The sequence below is a fragment of the Mytilus galloprovincialis genome, chromosome 2 (genome assembly GCF_965363235.1).
Source record: "Mytilus galloprovincialis chromosome 2, xbMytGall1.hap1.1, whole genome shotgun sequence".
Taxonomy (NCBI): Eukaryota; Metazoa; Mollusca; class Bivalvia; order Mytilida; family Mytilidae; genus Mytilus; species Mytilus galloprovincialis.
Genome location: NC_134839.1, coordinates 88,156,775 through 88,178,554, shown reverse-complemented (window position 1 = coordinate 88,178,554; position 21,780 = coordinate 88,156,775). Strand labels below are relative to the sequence as shown.

Genomic DNA, 21,780 nt, shown 5'->3' with positions numbered 1-21,780 from the left:
GAAATAGTTTAGTCGAAGACTAAAAGTTTAAACCCCAATGATGATGTATTTACATAACACACAAACTTTATATATACTAAGATTTTATGTTTATTCTTAGTATTTTTCGGATAGAACCATTGCTATTTTATGAAACATAGGAAAGAAACACAATATATATGCATGATTCGGAAAATATAAACAAAGAAAATACATTTGGTGTTTATTTTCCACCAAAACTTCCGAAGTTAGCATTGATTGCATTCGGATCAAATGTACCAGAACTGCTGCTGCTGCTTGATGAACTACCACTGCTTGACGACGAACTACTGCTACCAAACCCAGAACTACTTCCAAATCCACCAGAAGCTCCTCCACTGCCCGATCCACTTCCTGATCCACTACCAAAACCAGAACCACTTCCAAATCCACCTGAACTGCTGCTATCGCCTCCTCCACTTCCAAAACCAGAACCACTTCCAAATCCACCAGAAGTTCCTCCACTGCCCGATCCACTTCCTGATCCACTACCAAAACCAGAACCACTTCCAAATCCACCTGAACTGCTGCTATCGCCTCCTCCACTTCCAAAACCAGAACCACTTCCAAATCCACCAGAAGTTCCTCCACTGCCCGATCCACTTCCTGATCCACTACCAAAACCAGAACCACTTCCAAATCCTCCAGAAGATCCTCCACTGCCCGATCCACTTCCTGATCCACTACCAAAACCAGAACCACTTCCAAATCCACCTGAACTGCTGCTATCGCCTCCTCCACTTCCAAAACCAGAACCACTTCCAAATCCACCAGAAGTTCCTCCACTGCCCGATCCACTACCAAAACCAGAACCACTTCCAAATCCTCCAGAAGATCCTCCACTTCCAGATCCGCTGCTTTGTCCGAAACCACTTTCTCCAAATCCACCACTAGCAGAGCCACTTCCAGATCCGCTGCTTTGTCCGAAACCACTTCCTCCAAATCCACCACTAGTAGAGCCACTTCCAGATCCACTCCCAGATCCGCTGCTTTGTCCGAAACCACTTCCTCCAAATCCACCACTAGCAGAGCCACTTCCAGATCCGCTGCTTTGTCCGAAACCACTTCCTCCAAATCCACCACTAGCAGAGCCACTTTCAGATCCACTCCCAGATCCGCTGCTTTGTCCGAAACCACTTCCTCCAAATCCACCACTAGCAGAGCCACTTCCAGATCCACTCCCAGATCCGCTGCTTTGTCCGAAACCACTTCCTCCAAATCCACCACTAGTAGAGCCACTTCCAGATCCACTCCCAGATCCGCTGCTTTGTCCGAAACCACTTCCTCCAAATCCACCACTAGCAGAGCCACTTCCAGATCCACTCCCAGATCCGCTGCTTTGTCCGAAACCACTTCCTCCAAATCCACCACTAGAAGAGCCACTTCCAGATCCGCTGCTTTGTCCGAAACCACTTCCTCCAAATCCACCACTAGCAGAGCCACTTCCAGATCCACTGCTTTGTCCGAAACCACTTCCTCCAAATCCACCACTAGCAGAACCACTTCCAGATCCACTTCCAGATCCGCTGCTTTGCCCGAAACCACTTCCTCCAAATCCACCACTAGCAGAGCCACTTCCAGATCCGCTGCTCTGTCCAAAACCACTTCCTCCGAATCCACTACTAGCAGATCCACTGCTCTGTCCAAAACCACTTCCTCCGAATCCTCCAGTAGACCCCCCAGTTTCTGATCCACTACCAGATCCGCTGCTCATCCCAAAGCCTAAGGCATTTGGATCAAACGTACCTATCAAATAAAAAAGTGAGAAAGATGTAAAAGAGAAATAATAACGACAACAGAACATTAATTTTCAGAATGTTTGAAAACAAAAATTTGAAATCGAGAACTATGTTTCTGTTATTGAAAACATATAACGATCATTATGAAATACAACTATGTATACAGTACCATGAACACCAAAAATATTTATTTTGTAAACAATGTTTCCGTTTTTCATTTGTACTAGTATTGTAAAATAAACGACAAAATAATTTTCATTTACCTGTGTACATTATTCTATATGACGGCTTTTTGTTCAAGGTTGTTGTTGTTTTTCTAAAATTGTTAAACATCTTACCCCTTATTTTATTGATATTGGATTTACATTGTGCCATATATCAAATGTATTCGTTCAGTGTATGATTACTTGTGTTAATATTTCTTTTGATTGAGTTTAGCCATTTCAATTGCTATTTTATAGTGTGTCTTTCAATGTTGGGATGTTACACTATTGTTTCAGATAATGGTTAAGATTGGTACATATTAAAACGTTTAAACCCGCTGCATTTGATTGCACCTGTTCTAAGTCAGGAATCTGATGTTCAGTAGTTGTCGTTTGTTGTTGTGGTTCATATGTGTTTCTCGTTTCACATTTTTTTATATAGATTAATCCGTTGGTTTCCCCGTTTGAATGATTTACGCTAGTCTTTTTTGGAGCCCTTAATAGTTTGGTATTCTGTGTGAGCCAAGGCTGAATAAGCCTCGTCAGATAGATTACTAACATTTTGATTCACAAATGTACCTTTGTTCCTAGAATCTGGGAACAATTGAACATTCACAATCTAAGTACGGACATCGTGTATTATATGTAAGAGGATTTCAGTTACTATAGTCTGTGTTTCTTATACTAATCTTGTAAACGGGAAACCTTGTCAAACAAATCGTGTTTATCAAAATATTAGAACTTTTAGTATATCCCCAAAAAAAGCAGATTAATATATGCTTTAGTGTTTTGTCTCTTGAAAAGCCCTAAAATATGCATCTTTATCCAACTTGGTTTATACATACAGAAGTTTGATGTGAAATAATAGGTACATTTTCAGGATAATAGAATGACAAAGGAAAAGAGCATCAGAATCCAAAATTTTCTTTTGGCTGAATAGACTAATCGAAGAAGGTTATAAAAAATAAAATTGAAGAAAAACACAATTGCTAAAGTTAATCAGATGGAAAGACAGACAATATTCCACAACGCAACAATAAAAAATAAAAGATCAGTCAATCAATTTTACTGATCAAAAGTACCATTATGTATAACTTCGTACTTATGTCAACGATTTGCTGAAAGACCAAAACCCTAGAAAGGTCAATTTTGTATTTTTACTATTATTGTCCTGTGGTCATCTGACAGACAAAATTCATATCAGTTTGAAGAAAAGTTGATATGAATAAACTGAAGCGATAGCAGGATTAGGTCTCCAAGTAAATAATAGAAATACCAGAACGTTCATCGCAATGCCATATAGAGTAAAACAGGAAAATCAATTCTTATATTTAAGGATATTTTGGTGTCTTCAAAATTGAAAACTATCAAGGATTTTACTAATATGGTACATCTAAGTATTTCCCTTATATTTGGTTAAAAAAATTCATAAATTAGTAGCAATTTTCACATGTAACGTTTGTCATAAAGGACATCAAAACCAGATTATATCAGTGTTACGGTAGAGATATTTTTCGTATGACCCGGTTTTTTTTTCTGTTTTCATTAGCACAGAAAATTAATTATACTCATTGATTTTACTATTTTTTGTTGATGCTAAGAATGCATTTTAAAATTCAGTCATTTGATCAAGACCTAAAATGTGCATTTTTATCAAACTTGGTTTATACATTTAGGAGTTTGATGTGACATAATGGGTACATTTTCAGGATAATAGAAGTGCCATTTTGACACCAATCGTTTTACACGAAACGAGCGTCTGGAGCATTTGAAATATTAATGACGGTATCTATGATGAGTGTATTTCTTGTTGATAAAGGAAAAGAGTTTCAGAATTCAAAATTTTCTTTTGGTTGAATAGACTAATCGAAGAAGGTTATAAAAAATAAAATTGAAGAAAAACACAGTTGCTAAAATTAATCACATGGAAAGACAGACAATATTCCACAACACAACAATGAAAAATAAAAGATCAGTCAATCAATTTTACTGATCAAAAGTACTATTATGTATAACTTCGTACTTATGTCAACAATTTGCTGAAAGACCAAAACCCTGGAAAGGTCAATTTTGTATTTTTACTATTTTGGTCCTGTGCTCATCTGACAGACAAAATTCATATCAGTTGAAGAGAAGTTGATATGACTAAACTGAAGCGTCAGCAGGATTAGGTCTCCAAGTAAATAATAGAAATACCAGAACGTTTATCGCATATACTTTTAGTTTGTAAACGCTAGCAATTTAAATGATGTTCAAAGATTTGATATACAGTTTTAACGGCTTACCATCTGATTGTATCAGAACGGGAAGAAATAATCCAAGCAACAAGAATACAGTTCTCGCCATGGTGTCACGTTAAATGAGGTCTTTAGTTTATGACTTATCTTAATGAAGGCTATTCTTCTGACCTTTTGATTATACTAGAATACGTGACAATGATGTATACCTTTATTAGTCTTTGGGAGATTATATTTGATGGCCAATATGAACCAATTTCTTTCATTGGAATAAAGCATTCACATCGGTACTGGCATGCAAATACGGATGTTAACAACTATGTTATAAAAATTTGCTGTTACAAACTTTTAAAATATATTTTTTTAGATTAAGGAATACATCTCCCCATACAAAGGTCTGATTCCTTGCCCGGCTTTGGCTATTCTTTTTGTCCTTTAAGGTTTATAATTAGTTATCAAAGGTACCAGGATTATAATTTAGTACGCCAGACGCGCGTTTCGTCTACATAAGACTCATCAGTGGCGCTCATATCAAAATATTTATAAGCTATTCATTTTGTTAATAAAGTTTGGATTTTCAAATATTTTGGCCTTGAGCCTTACTGAAGAGATTGTAGAAATGCGTATCTTGTGCAAAACAATGGCACCGTTTATGTTATTGTTTCTTCACCCTGCAGTTATATATGAATCGCAGTTTTAGCTAAATTCGTTAAAATGGATAGAATTTTCAGATACTCTTGCAGAATTTTTGGACAATGTGTACTTTTACTGTATGCTTAATATGCCGATTACTATAAACGTCAAGGAGACATCAATTCTATAACACGAAATAAATGTGAGAGATAAAACAAACAATCGATAGATGTTCATCAAAATGACTAACTCCAAATCAATTGTATTTTCAGATGGTTTCTATTCGAAACGTTAATTAACGATAATAAAAATACAAAAAAAAACAGCATTTATTTACAGCTTATTTTCTTTGGTACAACATGTATACAAGATGTATGTCTCCTTTCCTTCTTGTCGCGATTATTCCATTTGCTGCTATATGAAATGCAGTTAAATGTTAATTCTTTAAACTTGATAGGAATTTCTCAATAAACAAAAGAAATTTATCCATCGCAACTTAACTTTTCTAAATACATGTCTATTAAAAAAAAAGTAACTACAGTCATTTTGATTGAATGTATAACAAGATTCTTTGCTAGGTCGACCATTAAAGGGGCACTAACCACGAGATTTGTAAAAAATCTAAAATATGTTTTTTTTTTGTTCAATCATTAATGAAAGGGATACATGAAATAGACTAGTGGAATAATAAATTGCTTTTAGCATTAAGTTTGGTTCAATGTTGTCAAGATAAACTAAGAAACATTGCAAGTGGATAATTCGACCTCATTGATTCCGTATTCATGTGAACTTCAATTTAACCGTAGCTAGAGATGGATAACGCATGAATCGTTTATTTAAAGGAAAAGAATGTAAAGATTGAAAGTGAAACAAAGGTAAATCATTTGATCGACTGATTCGATCCTTTAAAAAAAATCGTTCTTATACAGGTAAAAACGATGATTATCATATACTGTTAATCTATAATATGAAATTTAAAAGACCTACAAAAATCCAAGAGCACAAGTTTACTTAATCTATTTATATCTATATTTATGTGTATATCCCTTATATGGCCATCGGAGGTTTCGAAGGTCAACTCGATATTTTTAAATTAGATAGCGTCTGGACTTAAATACAGACGAAACGAAGCTACATATTACCAGAGCCCATGTCCTGTAAATGGTTTATTTGACACTTTTATAATAATTTGGATGCGGGGGGATCGGAGGGGTCCTGATCCCGAAATCTCGGACCTAAAAACAAGAAATCCCGAGGTCCCGATTTTAAAGAAATTTAAACCCCGACATCCCGAAATTCGAAAAAGAATTCCTGGATCCCGAAAGGATCAATCCCGAAATCCCGAGCCTAAAACTCCCGATCCCGACGTCCCGAAAAAGGTCCTCCCCCCTTTAACATTGTTTTAGTAAATAAATCAAACATGAGAATTTGAGTCAAATCGGTAAACATGACTTTCACAGCTATTGCCCCTTTAAGTCCATCAAACCTTTGTTCACTATCCAATGAAGAGTAGCAATGGTTTTTAGTAACCAATCAATTTATAGAACGGGAATTAAACGTTTAACTACACCTACACGTCGTGTTCTACGTTTATGATAGCTTTTATGCACAGAAATATATTTTTTAACAACTGAAAACTTCAATTTATGCAGGACAAGTATATATATATGCAAGTGCAACATAGACATTGAGCTGCAAAATTTTCTTTTTTTCAAAGCAGCTAAGTGCAACATATACATTGAGCTGCAAAAGTTTCTTATCATCTACATCCGATTTCACCTGGATAGATGCACGCTTGATAAAGCTAGTTGGTCTAGCGAAATATTGCATTTATTTTCATCATTTTGTAAATATCTTAAACATTCTTATATTTACATACTAAATAGTGTGTTAAAATTATATTGTTAGGCAATCTATAATTTTATTTGTGTAATTGAATTAATCTCTGTACTGATTAATCCACACTCCCATAGATTTGTATGTCATGTGCTGCTATTTATAGGCACTTATATATATATCGTATATAAACGAGTCTAAATTGAAAACTACGTTCAAACCTATGTGCATGTGCATGTAAAACAAATTTCGTTGTAGAAGGGTTTAAAAACAGCACAAACAACATTTTCCAAAAGACCAAAAAAAGTGAAAAAGTATATTCAAACAAAACGCATTTGACTAACAGGTCGAACAACTGATGTTCTTTAACCCTGCTGACTGCCATTGGCGATTGCCAAATAAAATTGATCACGAGATGTAACAAAATGAATCTTAATATAAATTTAATACGAAACAGAAAAAAATTAACTTGTGGCCATGATGTTATGCCACAAACATACGGTGTCAATATTTTTTTAGTACACCAGATCCGGATTTCGACAATAAATGTCTCTTCAGTGAAGTTAGGGATCGAAACGGTATTTGGAAGGCCATATAAAAAGTACCCTCATTTTTAGAAAAAGTACCCTCATTTTAAGATAGACTCTTGAATTTTAAGAGTCATTATAGGATGAACGGATCATATAAACCGGAGGGAAAATATGATACAAACCCAAACGAAAAAATATAAACGAGTCTAAATTGAAAACTACGTTCAAACCTATGATTGCGTTGGATAAAAACCGCAATTTTTATACATGTGCATGGAAAACAAATTTCGTGTTAGAAGGGTCTTAAAACAGCACAAACAACATTTTCCAAAAGACCAAAAAAGTGAAAAAGTATATTTAAACAAAACGCATTTGACTAACAGGTCGAACAACTGATGTTCTTGAAAACTACGTTCAAACCTATGATATATATATATATATATTTATATGATCAAAGTTCAGAGTTGAATATTGTATTACAACAAAGTTGAGCCTATATACACGTAAATATATACCGGACCGACCTTGTGAGACCCTCATATGTGGTGGTAGTCGTTTTTTTAAGGCCTGACTTTCAAGTCATGAGGTACATCTTTTCATACGCAACGTCCAACAAATCTATGTTTGGCCAGAAATAGATCCGGAAATGTTCAACTTTCTCCTCTCCTTTTTATGGTATGATATGGTTTTTGTTTCTTTCATTTACATTGGGAAATAAAGAAACGATCAGTGTGTATTGTTCGTTTTTAAAAAACTTGTTATTAATGTGTATTTTGCATTATAAGCAGTCAACCTGATTACAAACTATCATTATTTGTATTCCGTGTGGAAAGAGGTCGGGTCAATTTCGAGTGTTATCTGACATCTAAAGATTTTTTAATCAGTTCAAACGTTGATATAACAATGAAAGGTCGACTGAACATGATTAATATTGCATTTTCTATAATTCAAAGCGGAATTCGGTTTATGAACGAGAAACCGTAAGCGTTTTCAATTTCGTTAGTTATGTATGTTGTCTACGTATTATGGTTACAAGAGCGCAATTATTTTTTAAAAACCCCAAGATGGTACTCAGAATAGAATCCTATACGGCTTCTGATTGGTTGATACAGGATTGGAATTACATTTAATCGAAAGCTTATCCAATTAGGTTTAAAAATTGCCGAAAATCATATTCACATTTTACGAAGTATAGAAAATATCTTCAATTTCTGCACGTCGCAGCCATTAAAAATATGCCTTTTTCATTAAGCGAAAAAAGTAGACGATTTTTTTCAACTGCATTTTAAGTCAATTTGAGCCGCATGACCCTATATATTTTTTTGGTTGTAATGCAACACTGGCATTTGTACTAACAGGAACTGCCACCCGTTTTTCCCTAGTTTGTGTAGTCTTTGAGAAAAAAAATACGGAACACTAGTGGTACCCTATGGAAAATGCATTACGAATAATTGCGCTCTTGTAACCTTATCCTGGTTCCCGCTACTACGTTCCGGGCATTAGAATTGATATATGTGTTACATTACGATCGGGTACCAGTCAATCTACGCGTGTATGTGTATATGACTCAGTTGACAAGAGCAGTACGTTCTACTTTGATGTTGGGAGAATTTTGATTAAACTCTAAATGCTCATAGAATAAGAAATATAATCTAAACTGAATTTACCTCCTTCTGAATAATTTATTGCAATATGAATATAAATCCCTTTTGACAAGAGAAATATGACTTTTGTCAGAAATATTTTGTTCACGTGTACAAAGGTAATCTTCTTCTCTGGATCTTTACACCCTTTACACCTAATCACGTGTGGCGGCCATATTGGTTTGTTTACATATTTGTGAAGAAGCCTCTAGAACTATGACCTAAACATAGATAGTCTTTCGAAAACGTAAACTTTATGCAATACTATTTTATCAATCATGATTATTTTCATAAATTTAAATTTGATTATTTAAAGAAATAAAATTATAACACTAACGATTTTAGATTCGAGATTCTACACAGACATGCTTTGATCTATTTATAGCCAAATTAGTTTACCTGTGTGAAAAAGTAAAAATGGATATTAATTTGTTTTATACTAAACAAGTAAAGACAAACTATGGATGGAAGATAATAATTCCCATAAATATTTCAGGACATTTGATTTATTTTAATAAATATAGGATTTAAAAACTGCAAGTGCAAACAAATTTAATCATTACATAATCAGCTGATAATTTTTTACGCAAGCATCGTGGTGATGTAACTGATAAAAATCACTCCATCAATCCTCCAGCTCTTTCACATATTAAGCAATAGATCTACTTATTATTGTAGAATATTCAATGAATATACATTCATCGTCTAATTGAATATATCGGGTAACCGGATATTTTTAGCTGACATTTTGGGTATCCGATTGGCCAGAGTCTACTGTCATGACTGTACTACCATAAAGATAATAAACAGTATTTTTTTCCACTAATTTATTGACATAATACTTGTTGTAACGTATTATATTTTTGTATGCTATTAAATCATTTAAAGGACAATGTACTATTTTTTCACAAAGACCAACAAACAGGTTGTGCCCCCCCCCCCCCTATGAGTGGTGTCCCTTAAATGAGTGACTGTGCCTAAAACAAAGGGTCATTTTAATGTTGAAAAAAAGAAAGAAAATTTTAAAGATTTTTAACTCAAAAGTGGGAAAATTCATTATATTTAGAACAAATTTTGTAAATAAGGGGTCAAATTAATAAAGAAGATTATATATAAGTTTAGAAACATCACAAAATTCTTTTGACATGTTTAAATTTTTGACCATTTAATACTTAATAGATGCATAGTTCTTGGGGAAACGTTTCATCAAATATTATGAATATAAAGGTGCTCATTTTTTACAGTTGGTTGTAATGTTCTTCCAATGAGGGTTACCCCTCATTTGGAGTGTTGTTCCCAACCTGTTAAAGGTCCATCTTTGTGCATAATTCAAAATTGGAAATTTGAACAAGCATCTAATATTCTTACACAAATAAATAAACCCTGGTCTGCTAGCTACATGTTCATCTTTTCTAACGATTTAATTACTAGAATCATGCAAACAGACTTAAGAAAAAGGCATGTAAGTTCATTATACAAATATGACACTTTTTTCTAGACAATCCAGATCGTGCAAAATACTTAGCTAAAAATTGTAATGTTTAAAATTGTTCGAAAAAAAACATGGGAACTTTCAAAAGTTGGCGGGTATCTATGTAACAAGTCTTACTATCTTTATGTCCCATATATGGGCAGACCTGTTGGTGACCTTCTGGTGGTTTTTTTTTTTGTCTATAGTCAGGTTGTTGTCTCTTTGGCACATTCCCCATTTCCATTCTCAATTTTATTATGTTTTCTGGTCTTTCGTCCGTCCTGCTTCAGGTTAAAGTTTATGGTCGAGGTAGTTTTTTTATAAAGTTGAAATCAAATCAACTAACTTAAAACTTAGTACACATGTGTTCCTTATGATATGATCTTTCTAATTTTACTGCCAAATTAAAGATTTTACCTAATTTTCACAGTCCACTGAACATAAAAAATGATTGTACGGATGGGAAATCCATGTACTTATGACACATTCTTGTTTGAAGAAAAAAAATTACATCATAACGATAATGGAACAAAGCAGCCTGTGTTAGTGGGGCTTCTTTTATGGTAATTCAAGTTACCTTTTATTCACCTTCTTCCACATCAGAGCTATCAGCTCTTGGATTTGTACCTGTTAAGAGTCGTATACTAAATTTTATTTTTATGTAAATAAATTTGTATTAGATTGGCGTTGCATCATTTTCTTCTATTGTCATGATTGTCTTAATTGCAAATATGGGAAGTGGTTAAAATGCTAATGAGACAGCTATTATAAATGACCACCAGATGTCATTGTTTTCTTAATTAAAAACTCCTCTTTCATTCATACCAGTAAATTACTTTATCATGTTTATACTGAAAAATAATTTTGCTTGGAGTTAGAAAAAATATGGTCATCAAAAGAGTTGACATGTTACTATGTACATTTACCATTATGTTACTTGATGTTCTTGCAATACACACAGTACAGTGACTAGTCAATCTTTGTGAACTACTTTTCATAGGATGGGAGTCATTGAATATGTGTATATAATCAATAATTAAAAATAGTCTACTTATGTTAATAAGGAAAAGTTCTTTTATGTCTTAAAAATGCATTTCGTGGCAAGGTACAGAAAATATACTGAAACAGTAGACTATGGGTGACTATAGGTGAACTAGGTACAAGAGAACTCTTAATCTTAAATACTACAAACCACCTCTGTACTATGGAAGATAATGATATAACTGGACTAGAAATACACACAACCTGTAATTAACTGCCTTTACAGCGCTTTCGCGCTTTGATTTTTATTGTTGATAGTTGTTTGCTTTACTCCGCATTAGCACAAAAAGGCTATATAAGGGCGAGTAGATGGTTGAAGTCATGAAAGACTCCCTAATAATATAGTATATACTGGGTATTTCAGCTGTAAATTATATAATCAAGACATGTTGACATGTTTTCGGGTCAAAATATATTTTTTGGTTACTAAATCCCCTTTTTATTTAACAGTAATATAACAAAAGGAACAAAGATAAGAACTAATTGTAAAAAAAAATCAATTCAAAGTTATAGTTGATCATAGTTGGTATAACAACCGACAGAGAAAAAGATATTAGTAATTGTAAATGATAAATGTTTCTGACATGTTGAGAAACGTTCGTGTAGAATCGTTGTTAACATGCGTTGAATTTTTGCTATGAACTAGATGCTTGTAGTTACAAAAGTATTTGGAAAACTGGAAACGACATCTTACAATATTATATCTGCAAGTTCGTCTTATTTTTAATGTATAACTTTATTGAAATGATTTCTTTATTCATATTTGTAATGTATAAATTTATTAAAATGATTTATTTATTCATATTTGTAATGTACAAATTTATTAAAATGATTTATTTATTCATATTTGTTATGTATAAATTTAACTATTTTTTTTTATTATTTTTTATTATTATTAAATATGTTGGAATTCACATCTCTAATAAGAGCACTGTATCATCTACATATGATCAAAGTTCAGAGTTGAATAATGTATCACAACAAAGTAAAGCCTTCGATTGTAAATTTATTTTTATTAAAAAAATCTTTATAGGATAAACAGGATTGGAAAACTCTTTTTTATTTGAATGGTCATGTATATAATAGATATATTAGTTTTGATTGGGACATTGATCCAATTGTAATCTGATTCTTTCTCATCTTAAGAATGTTTAGAAGAGATCATTGAAAATTGTCAACATATGTATGAGTAGGACATACGAAGTCAAATGATTTATCATAACACGCAAATCGTCGAAGGTTTTTCAAATACAAAAGGACAATATTTTTTTGTTTACTGAAATATAAAATATCGAATTGATCTGAATCATACAGTCTGCGTAAATATAAATTTTCACTTGAATGTTTCCAAAATTGAACTTTTTTGAAATAAACAAATGAAGGATTATGACATTTGAAGGAAAGATCAATTTGGTGCTGGATATCTTGAATAGCAATCATTTGCATTGATCTAATGTTATATTAGACGTCATGGGGTATGTGCTATACAACTATAAATAATAAGATAAAAGAAAGAATATGTATGTCAATTTGGTCACATCTGCTAGTTATATATCACACTCGTCCCTGTCTCGTACATTGCGCGTTCATAAACTATTTCTGAAAACAGGTTATACAAGTTTATATGCGGTTATGATTTAAATATTTTTTAAAAGTAGCTTTTCTTTATTTAGATTTCAATTTAAAGACTGAATAATCAGTATATTTTAGATAATTTCCAAGATATGCACACAGAAATATTAATTTGGATTTTTGTTTTAGGTTGATAAAATGCGTTTTTGTGCACTCATAGCTATTCTCGTCATTGCATCGGCTTTTGTAGAAGGTAAGTCTTAGTATATTATATTTACACATATCTAAAGTCTCGATTATTTTTATTTTAAATTTTCATTCACAATTATATCAACGATTTGTATACAAATTCTTGATTATATCATGTATTAAAAAAAATCAAATACAGATTTGAAAATTGGACAATAAAAAAGTTAAATTGCCAAGTCAACCGATGACATTTCATATTTGGACTTTTGCCGAGTCCAAATATAAACAAAACTGTAACAGTTCATAATCAAAATAAAATTGTTTTTTTTTTAATGAAGTCTTCATTTAACATCTTTTAACCCGCAACATTCTGTATGTTATTTTAACATGCAGTTTGATTGTTCTTTTCTTTTGTTAGCTTTCCTTAATTTTATAATCAACGGGTGCTATCTTTATCCGCGTTCGCTGTGCACATACCAAGAGAATAGTCTAAGATCTACCGTAATATTTTATATCAAAGAAGAAAAAAAACTATTGCATCAAGGATGTTGACGTCACAGTTGCGGGAATGTAATAAGGGCGTTTCCTCATTCAGTATCTTATGGTTCTCTCGTTAACAAAAATGTAATTTTTACAAATATCTTTTTCAAAATGTTATTGACAAGTTGTGTTATTGTCTTAGATCGGAATATTGTCGTATTATGGAATTGATTTGAATTAACTATTAACAAGTTGTATCTTTTCTATCCCTAGTTCATATTTCACCTTAGATTTTTGAAGGCATTTTTTCACTCAATGTTTCTTTGCTTATTCATATGTACAAGATTGCACTAATAAACATTTTAATTATTTCAAAATAGAATGAATGTAAATAACAAATATTTTATACAACCTTTTTTTCCAGTACAAGTAGCCCGATTATAATACACATATAAGTTGCATGCAGTAATCCAAAACTCCACTAAACTTTGGATTATACATTTTTTGGGAATTTGAGTTATAAACCTGCAGACCATTTTTTCTATTACCGTAAACGACAATTTTCATGGTCTTCGTAATTATTTGTAAAAGAAAGTATTCATTGGCCGTTAGAATTCATCGACAATTTCGTCAACTTAAAGTTAAATCAAACTGATTTGTTTATATGTTACGTAAAGAAGGGTTGATGGTTAATGTATTAATACCGGTTACTATGTGATCTCTCATAGTGTATGTTTCTTTAATAATCAGTGCCATGAAATTGAAACTCTCATGAAACAGTGAATTTAATATTCAATTTCAACAAAGTATATTTACTTTTGTGCTAATAAGTACCTTTATATATGTAGGCATATTTCAGTTCTCCATTTATACTGTACAACGAAATGTGTTTTTTAACCTTACATTATTCTATTTGGCGGCGCGGTTATTTATTCAATGTTTCTATGTTCTATAGTTGACTTTCTGAGATCATTTAACATCTCACAGCGGTATACTGCTGTTGCCATTATTTATTCACCTCTTATTTGATTGATTTTGTATTTACACTGTGTCATAGAAAAAATTTATTCGTTCGGTGTATGTTCATTTGTATTAATATGTCTTTTGATTGAGTTAAATTATTTCAATTGATATTTTATAGCGTATCTTTCTATGTTGTGATGTTATACTATTGTTCCGGGTAAGGGTGAAAGTTGGTACGTTTAAACCCGCAGCATTTGTTTGCACCTGTCCTTAGGTTCAGTAATTGTCGTTTTTTTTTTTGGTCTGGTTCACAAGTGTTTCTCGTTTCTCCTTTTTTTATAAAGATGAGACCGTCGGTTTTCCCATTTAAATGGGATTTCACTAGTCATTTATTTTGGGCCCTTTATAGCTTACTGTTCAATGTGAACCAAGGCTCCGTGTTGAAGACCGTACTTAGATCTATAATGGTTTGTCTCATTGGCACTCATATCACATGTTTCTTATATCTAATATACGTGAATAGGAAGTATAGTTTAATAAAATACAATTATTGCCGTCACCGTACAGTCTTCAGCAGTAAACAAAACTGTAATTTGGAGTTGAAAAATTCCAATCAGTGGTTGACTGAGATAAATATGGAATACAGAAATGAACAAAAAACCTTAAAAGTAATGACAATATAATCATTTCATGTAAACTCCCCTGATAACGATACATGTGTTATATTTGTACTATACTCTTAATACCATTTATTTCTTGAGGATTTAGTGTGCCCAATACAAACAGTTTTTTATTCAATCAGACGTCTTTGCTTGAAAGCCTCGTGAATCATGAGAAAACAGTAATCTAGCTTCAAATGTATAACGTTATGCTCAGGCTGGCGGAATGATTGCTGACTGAGGGAAACAGTTCTGGATAGTAAAATTGTTGTCATGACCCTAGTGCCTAGATTCTCTGCAGCGTCCAGTCCTCAAAATCGGCCATAAGGATAGGCAGTCGGTTTACAACATCAATGCATCATTTGTAAAGGCTCGGGATACATACTTGAAAATAATGAAAACTGAAGCTAGATTGTAAAATTGATTGAGGATAATTCACGAATTTTATATTTGGTCAAATGAATTTATACATATTAGCCGATATATATTCTGTTATGATAGGTCGGATGTATTACCCTCATTCGCAATGCTCCACAAAGATACGATTTTACTTTTTTTTCTCTTTGTGAATAATGGATCGTTTAATATGGCAAGCCGTTCTCGTCAAAACTATGTTTAAACCTTTTTGTCGAAAAAAATACACACTGAGATTTAAAAACCTAAAATAACACACTGAGAAATCGAAATTACACACTGAGATTTAAAAAAATAAAAAACACACACTGAGAATTCAAAATTACACACTGAGATTTTAAAAAGACACACTGAGATGAAATAAATTGAAAAACACACACTGAGAATTGTTAATTACACACTGAGATTTCAAAAATACACACTGAGATTAATATGCAAATTACTAATGAATATTCATAAGATGAATAATTCAACAGATTAATATCTTTATCTGAAGAACTCTTGTCATTATAATATGAAATGCGATTCCTTTAACCAACATTCGTAATAAATTTCAAGACTTAACATCGCTCATATTCATAAGTGTGTTGCCTATAATTCAGATCATTACTACCAGTAATTAAACATGTGTCCCTTTTCAAAAGTCTTCCAACTGTTTCCCTGATTTCGCCAGTTAATCTTTTATATTTTTGTTACGTTTATATGCTATAATAGACACTTGAGTAAAAATTTCACTGCATTCTTTTGCAGATTGTTCCAATGTGTTCTTATAATTTTGATAAAGTTTTTCACCATTTGGTTATATTTTGTAATAAGAGTAAGTGGGTATCTTTCTTGTTCTTGTATTTCTAAAGTTTTTTTTTATTAATAATTTGGAACCAAATCGAAGGACTAACGAGTTCTGTCCCCTTGTTGTTTTAAGCTTGTAATAGATTCAGATTAAGTATGCTAATTAGATATGTGCGCATAAAAAGTGCGCACAAATCTCAGTGTGTAATTTTAAATTCTCAGTGTGTAATTTTAAATTCTCAGTATGTAATTTCAAATTCTCAGTGTGTGTTTTCAGTTTATCTATTCTCAGTGTGTCTTTTTGAAATCTCAGTGTGTAATTTTCAATTCTCAGTGTGTAATTTTCAATTCTCAGTGTGCGTTTTTCATTTTTGTAATCTCAGTGCGTCTTTATGAAATCTCAGTGTGTAATTTTTAATTCTCAGTGTGTAATTTTCAATTCTCAGTGTGTAATTTTCAATTCTCAGTGTGCGTTTTGAAGTTTTTAAATCTCAGTGTGCTTTGTTGTAATTCTCAATGTGTAAATTTTACGAAAAATGGTTTAAACATAGTTTTGACGAGAACGGCTTGCCATAGTTTAATGAATCTTTTGTTATTTTACGATGCTTATCTTTAATTTAGGGAGTATTCCTGTAGGTGAAGGGTGTAACAACCGGTTACAGGGTAATCAGGTGGAAAGGAATGGTATTATAGAATCGGAGAAGGTTGTAGTCAGCTGTGATGAACAAGGTAATTAGACGATACGCTTAACGGGAACTTTCAAACTTGTTTAGGCTAAATAAAGGCAACAGTAGTATACCGCTGTTCAAACTCATAAATCCATGGACAAAAAACAAAATCGGGGTAACAAACTAAAACTGACGGAAACGCATAAATATAAGAGGAGAACAACGACACAACACTACAATGTAACTAACACACACAGAAACGGACCAAGCATCAGACAAAATCCCACGAGAATAACAAATATAACATCAAAACCAAATACTTACATAGAAGTGCCAGTTGTTCATTTGTGATAAAAGATAAAATTTCAATCCTGTTATATATGATGAATTTATATACATATAAGAATACGAGATTCTGGGTATAAGTCAATGTCAAAGCAACTGATCATGAGTCCTCACCAATGAAATTAAGCAAAAAATGCCATTCGTTTTACATAATAAAAAATCACCCATTTGAGGTTTGATCCATCCAAATTCTTTTTTTTTTAATCTTCATTTTGACGTTTAACAGCAATAGTTTGAATATGAATTGTAAAAATCAGAAAGAGGATTTAAAATGTCTCCGTTTAGCTTTCTGCATCAATGTTTTTCAAATTAATTGATTTTGGTGCATGATTGAAATGTTTGTATGTGCATTGACAAAGGAATCGGCATTGATTGTTCAGATAAATAAAACATATATCACTTAATAATATTCGTCAATTCAGAATTGATTTCCTTATAACTTTGAGAAATTCGCTAGAGGAGTGCATGTATGACATATGACCTTAATTCTATCCTCTAAACAAAGAAACAGGACATTTACCATTACAGTCAATTCATGTTTACTTAGAAGTTTGAATAAAGAGAAACAAATAACTAATATTTCCCATTTATTTACATATTGTAACAGGGAGTGTAGATTTTATGGATGTTGGCATGGAAGAAGTCTTAAATATGGTAGGTGTACAAACTAAGAATGATATTTATCAGATGCTGTCGTTGTAACCGACCATATAATTTTAAAATCATACTCACCATGTGTTGGGGAGAGTTTTCTTTTCTATCAATTCCAAATGTAATTATTGGAAGCTGACTTTTTTTGCATTATTTCTATTTGTTTTTCGTGATTTTCACATGCAGGTTTTTATAATAATGTAACAAGAGTGCACACACCTTGTTTACTAACAATTATTAAATATTCGAAAGAAACCAACAGATATAAATTTAAGAATTCGATATACCAGATAAAAGATAACCCAAATTCATTGAAATCACTCGTAATATTTCCAATGACTCCAGATTACCTTCTTTATACAAATGAAGATAAATTATAAGACAAACTAAATAATAATCATAATAAAAAACAACAAATAGTAAGTTTGAATTTTGGCAATTTTTTTCATGGATTTATTAGGACAGTTCAACTATATATCAACCGGCCTATGAATTTGCATTCATCGACAATGTCTCATTAATGTCCAAGATAAAAACATTGAAGGGCAACCATCATATGTTTTCTCCAAATGGCAACTGGGCTACCAGACGCCAACTGTAATAAATTCAGCCATTCAGTAAAACAATATATTCAGTTCATATTCTGTCCAATCTATGACGCTTCTTTAACGATATCTGAAAATATACAACAGAGAGCAGAAAATATTCTCAAGGGTGGGATAGGGTGGGTTTTGTGTTCCTTCAGTTCAAATCACGCAATGAACAAGTCCCGAAAAGCATGCAATTTTATACCAAATAAAAGCGGGAAAACCGCTTATGAAATTATGTGGGTAAATGAAAGACGCTCAAGTCCTTCAAAATTAAAGAAAAGATAACTCTAGTTTAGCAGACGATAATCTTAATTTATTAAATTGATTTAATGCTTAATTATTAAATCTTATTAAATTTATGTTGATAGACCTGTATATAAAGCTTTACTACAACTATCACATATATTATTAAACTTTACAAGAGTCAAGAAAATGAGGTCATGGTCAGATAAACCGAACTAGAAATATATGTTCACCTTGCAATCATTCAATACACCAAATATGCTTTAAATATAGATGTCCTATTGTATAAAGTATTTTAAAAAGAAACAAACTTAACGAGGTAAACTTAGCATTGATCAATGAACCATGAAAATGAGGTCAATGTCAGATGTACCTTAACAGACAGACGTGTACACCTTACAATCATCAAATTGTTTTATGGTTGATGCCACTGCTGGTGAACGTTTGTCCCGGATGGTATCACCAGCCCAGTAGTCAACACTTTGGTCACTTCGGTGTTGACATGAATATATTATTAATGTAGTCATTTTTATAAATTTCCTGTTTACAAAACTTTGAATTTTTCGAAAAGCTAAGGATTTTCTTATCCCAGACATAGATTACCTTAGCCGTATTCGGCACAACTTTTTGGAATTTTGGATCCTCAATGCTCTTCAACTTTGTACTAGTTTGGCTTTATAAATATTTTGACTTTGGCGTCACTGATTAGTCTTATGTACACGAAACGCGCGTCTGGCGTACTAAATTATAATCCTGGTACCTTTGATAACAATTAAATATAGTTGACTAGCTATTGCATATAGTATCTAAGAAACAAACTTTACCTGAAAACTGAAACTTGACCAATGAACCATGAAAATGAGGTCATGGTCAGATGATAATTTTCAAACAGACCTATACATCTTACAATCATTTCAAATAAGGTTGATCTATTGCTTAAAATACAGGAGAAAAGACACAAAAAACAAACTTAACATTGAACAATGAACGTAAAAATGAGGTCACGGTCAAATAAAACATATACCAAATTGATATGTACACCCGTAATATATGTCCATACATCAAATTTAGTTGACTAATTGCATACAGTGTTAGAAAAATAGACCAACTTTAACCACTGAAAATGGAAATGAGGTCAAGGTCAGATATTTTTTTTTGTCTTGCATGTTTTTCGCAAAGTGATTATAATCCGGCTGTGGCTGCAACGAAGGCGTAAACTATTTCTATAAATCTTTATACGTGTATTTCATAAAGTTGAATAGCTGGATTCGCCATACCTTGTATACAGATATATTAGGCTTATACTAAGACGTTTGCTTCTGTCATATGTACAATATCTCTCACCTTATTTTCATAGTTTTGTGACTGCTCGAAAACAAATACATTATTTTGTCGAGTGAAATACTTACTCATTATGATGATGGTTTCATTAGTGATAAGACTACTATACTTTGTGAATAGAGTGATTGTAAAGTACGTGTGAATGTCTGTCCGGCATTATCATGTAACCATGACCTCACTTTCATGGTTTATTGGTCAGTCCGAAGTTTTCCTGGCTTAGTTTGTTTTTTCTATACTATATACAAACGGTCAAACGTTTCATATGTCCCTGACTTCATTTTCATAAAACATTGATGATGTTTAATGTATGTGATATTTGTAGTAAAACCATCATATTACAGACTTTCAACATGAATTCAATGATATGAAGGCGAGACATTTTAGCGTGTGTCTCTTGATGTTTTCTCTATTATCTGAAAATATAATAGATTTCAATTTCAAATACGTAGAAAGATACACAATATATAAAACAGCACACACTATCCGCCAAAAAAACGATCTACATGTACCTCTAAGGAGACGTTGAACTATTTTTTGCCTATTTTTTTTCTTTTTCTTTTTAATATTACCTTTCAAACAATTTTACATAGAAACTGTACACAGAAAAAATTATCAGCAAGGCATTATCTTCTAAAAAATAAAGTGACGACTCATTATTATCTTTAAACGACTCTACAATGTTTAAATAATTAAAAAAAAGTAAAAATTCAATTTTTGCTGGTATCTAATGATATTTTCTGTATTGAATAATGAATTGATTTACAAGTCATAATTCAGTGTAAACGTTCACCATATGATATAAATCTTTGTTATTCAAGAAAGTGGATTTTAATTTGTGAATATCTTTGTAGACACAGACAGCTTAGTTATGATAGATACTGGAATGGAGGAAGAATAATAAAGAAATGCTGCAATTCATTTCCATAAAATAAACAAAAAATAAATGCAAATACTTAAGAAATACAAATTACGACTTTCTGTAAATATGAACAAAGAGGTGTTGGATATATATCAGTTAGATAGCGTACATTAAACACGACCAGATCAATGCTTGTTTTGGACCTGCTACATCATATACTCCAGAAAGACGTCATATTGTTTTTACAAATAGATATCTAGAATAAGAGTGGAGATAAGGAAAGTGAATTACAACTCTTAGCTAGCAAAAATGGATATGATATAATAGAGTACACACGCTCAATGTCTCACTTGTATTACCAACATAATCGATATTATGAGGACAGTCCTAAAGAAAAATTTACCTATCACATAAACTTAACATGTTCAGTGATCCATGAAAATGAGGTCAAGATCAGATAACCCCCAACATGTTATAGTAGTCTCAGGATAAACCAAGTCAGTTATGTTCACCTCACAATCATTCCATGCACCTAATCAAGTCGACCTATTGTTTATAGTAGACAAGAAACAGACCAAACCATGAAAATAAGGTCAAGGTCAGTTGAAATCCTCCTGATTGATATGTGCGACAGTGCACCTTACAATCGTTACATGATTTACATAT

General features: G+C 32.4%; 1 protein-coding gene across 2 annotated transcripts; it reads right to left on the bottom strand.

The window, feature by feature from the left end:
* Positions 1–189: 189 nt before the first annotated feature.
* On the bottom strand, positions 190–4,332 carry LOC143062451 (uncharacterized). Of its 2 annotated transcripts, XM_076234142.1 has the most exons (3): positions 4,246–4,332; positions 469–1,764; positions 190–411 (listed from the first exon to the last, which is right to left on the bottom strand). In XM_076234142.1, exons 1-3 carry the CDS (start codon positions 4,304–4,306, stop codon positions 203–205), a joined length of 1,566 nt encoding a protein of 521 aa, XP_076090257.1. In that variant the 5' UTR covers positions 4,307–4,332; the 3' UTR covers positions 190–202. The 2 variants fall into 2 exon arrangements, with proteins under 2 accessions (XP_076090257.1, XP_076090256.1); XM_076234141.1 differs by having other exon boundaries at positions 190–1,764.
* Positions 4,333–21,780: the final 17,448 nt, after the last annotated feature.